We start from the raw sequence: 3,502 nt of genomic DNA, 5'->3' as shown, positions 1-3,502 counted from the left end.
CTCTGGGAAGACTTAGAGAAAAGGCTACTGAGAAAATATTAATGACAAATTAATGTTAACACTTGTAGGTATGTCAAAATATGTGATATCTGATGAACGTACAACAGTAAACATCAATTACAAAAGTAAGAATGCTTGAACTATCAAGTACTCATACATCCATTTGTAGTACTGTAGTTTTGTAACAAACTGAGCTAACATCAAAAATACTGTACTCAAATCCAAGAAATTGTTACTTAAACATATTAATATAAATGTAAATAGTGTATGACATACAGATGAAGCCGTTTTGTAGTCTTTTAGGCAAAGGATTATGAAGGTTGTCACACTGGGATGCTCACTGCATCCTGTTTTCCTATGAGCTCACTTCCTCTCAGTGCAGGTACTTACAATAACCACAAGGTGGTGCTAAAGATCATATAAAGAAACCAAAACACTAATTCCAATACATACAATATCACAGATTAAATGTCTAACACTGCTTTCTAAACTGTTTTTTTTTATCCCTTAATTCACAGACGATTTTTCTAAATTAAACCTTAGCTTTATTGACAACCTGTCTGTCTCTCACATAAAACAGAGGATCCCTACAAGTGCATCGCCTGTAAGGAGACAGAATGGTCTGCAGCAGGAAGTACATCATGCAATCTGCGGGTGGTGGAGTACATCCCATTCACAGACAGTGGAGCCATACTGATCATGATCGGGGCCTGGGCATTTGTGGGCCTCACACTAGCCATGTCTGTTCTCTTTGCCATCAACTACAACACACCTGTTGTCAGATCTGCTGGGGGACCAATGTGCTTCCTGATTTTAGGCTGCCTCAGTCTGTGTAGTCTCAGTGTGTTCTTTTACTTTGGTAAGCCAACAACCTCCTTCTGTATCTTAAGGTTCTTACCATTTCTGTTGTTCTACACTGTTTGTCTAGCATGTTTTGTTGTGCGCTCATTTCAGATTGTTTTCATTTTCAAAATAGCTGTCAGGTTCCACAAGATCAGCAGCTGGTGGATGAAATATCACGTACAATGGCTGGTCATCACTGTGGCATTTGTTACACAGGCAGTCTTACTTATTATTGGCTATACTTATGCTCCCCCCAGACCCTACCATGAATTTTCATCCCCAAACAAAATCATACTTGGTTGTGACATTAATCTCAAAGAATTTTCATCCCCAGACAAAATCATACTTGGTTGTGACATTAATCTCAAAGCATCCTCTGGTTCTGTGGTTTTAGTTCTATCTTTGTGCTCCCTTTGCTTCATTTTCTCCTACATGGGTAAAGACCTCCCAAAAAACTACAATGAGGCCAAAGCCATAACCTTCTGCCTGCTCCTTCTGATCCTCACCTGGATCATCTTTGCCACTGTGTACATTCTTTACCGTGGCAAGTACATCCCAACACTGAAAGCTCTGGCGGTACTCTCCAGTCTCTACTCCTTTCTGTTGTTTTATTTCCTCCCAAAATGTTACATCATCATTTTTCAATCGTACAAAAACACGCAGGAATACTTTCAAGGTCTCATTCAGAGTTATACCATGACAGTCAGCTCGTAGCAACTTCAAGTAAGGCCATGTCCACACGGAGATGAGATTAGGTGTATCCGCAAAGGTTTTTTATGGTATAGACCTTTCGTAAACATGGAACCAACGTTTTAGGAGCCCAAATACTTTTGAAACCGGGTCCCAGAATGAAAAAATCTGAAGACGCTACCTTTGCATTTCCGTACAAGACAGTACACCTCTTTTCTGAAACGATGACGCCATAACCCCACCTCTCCCTTAACCCACATGCGCAATCAAGTGTGACCCTAAATAGCAGCTCTACCTTGTCGTCAGTCCATACAAAGTGGGCTCCTCTCGCATTTGTATTTTCCGCCATCTTCTTCTTCGTGTTTGTTTACATCGCACGAGTTTTATGTGCATGCTCCGTTTATTATTCTTTGTTTTTGGTGTTCTTTGTGGCAGCGTTGCAGCGCCACTTACAGGCCTTGCAAATATACTACAATGTTTTCAGTGGATTCATGTTTACGTACACATATCTTGAGATGATTCTGTGTTTATGGAAAACTTTTAAAAAACAAAATCGGTTCCATCTTCGTGTGGATATGGCCTAAATGTGTGTATCTGTATACAGAACTCTTGCTCTTCAGGCCTTCTGAATACTTTAAATGAACCGATGCTAATTTGCCTTTTTAGAGTAGATGGTCAAAATAAGTACACTGTAGTTTAAATCTTTGTCTCTATTTCGTAGTAACCTAATCATGTTACGCATATTTTTAATTGGTTATTTGGTTGTTTTAGTGAGGGGTGTATTAATAAGATTCTTGAAATTAGCTGTAAAAATAAACAGTGTTTATTATTTCAACAAGAGGCAATCATACTGTTGTTTTGGGGATGGTTGGCATCTCTTAATCCTGATCAGAGCCTTTGACTTCAGAACTAAACAAGTCTAAAAGTCTGCAGCCATGCTAGTAGCTTTATGAGACTAGCCTACTTATAGGTACAGCAGTATCTTGAGGTAAATGCTAATCAGCATACTTACTTGGCCGCAATGACAGATGCTGATGCTCAGTAGGAGTAATATTTACTATGGCCCCCCATCTTATTTTAGCCTGTGAGCATGCTAACATATGCTAAGTAGGGCCAACTGGTTATGCACTTGGTATCCTCCATTAAATGACCCACTGGTTTGTGGACTCCAAATCTGAAGCTTTGACTTTGGCATTTTTGCTGTTGCCAGACTGAGCCAGAAGCCAGAAGTGGGGATTGACTCACTGTTGGAGTCTGCCTCAAGTGGCCGATTGAGGAACTGCAGGTTTTGGCAGTTCAACGTTGGCCTTTTTTTTCCAGTCTCAGAGCTTGCATCTTGGTTAGATTTAGAAAAAGATCATGGTTTTATCTAAAATAACTACATTTGTAACATACAGTACAGAATGTCATGTCATGTCAACGTCTTGTAGTTATGTCACGTTTCATCAGGACTGTAAACGCCTATATTTTTTGTTAAGTGAATGTATGCTAATCATTATTTGGGATTGTGGTGCATGGTTGCCTTTTGTAGCATAGCATTTCTATATATATATATATATATATATATATATATATATATATATATATATATATATACACATATAAACATCAACATATATAAACATACATAATCAAAATCCACAGCCAGCTGAACAGTGAGGGGCTACTGGTCACCCCGCAATGATTTTCTGGTACCTATTCAGACAACGTCAAGTCTCATATTTGAGACATACACTAACCATTTCGTCCAGTTCTCAATAAAAATATCCCTCTGGGTTCTCAAACTAAAAGTCATTCACTCCATTACATAAATGTCATATACCAAGTCAATGCATTCATCAGTAGAAGGTATTCTTTCTTCAGCCATTTCTTGGTTATGGATTTCTTACATGCCACCGATAAAGTTCTTAGCAGATATTTATCCCTTTTCTTCCACTTATTTCTTTGATCTAATCAGGCACGAGTTCAA

General features: G+C 38.7%; 1 protein-coding gene across 1 annotated transcript in view; it reads left to right on the top strand.

The window, feature by feature from the left end:
* Positions 1 to 1,557, top strand: part of LOC126402153 (taste receptor type 1 member 1-like) — a 36,967-nt gene extending 35,410 nt beyond the window's left edge. Inside the window, exon 10 of the mRNA XM_050063878.1 lies at positions 583 to 1,557. Coding sequence (XP_049919835.1) covers positions 583 to 1,557 — 975 coding nt within the window. The remainder of the gene's footprint in view (positions 1 to 582) is intronic.
* Positions 1,558 to 3,502: the final 1,945 nt, after the last annotated feature.

This window comes from Epinephelus moara, chromosome 16 (assembly GCF_006386435.1).
Source record: "Epinephelus moara isolate mb chromosome 16, YSFRI_EMoa_1.0, whole genome shotgun sequence".
Classification (NCBI taxonomy): domain Eukaryota; kingdom Metazoa; phylum Chordata; class Actinopteri; order Perciformes; family Serranidae; genus Epinephelus; species Epinephelus moara.
Note: the sequence above shows the minus strand (reverse complement) of the source record. Positions and strands in the feature narration are given on the sequence as shown.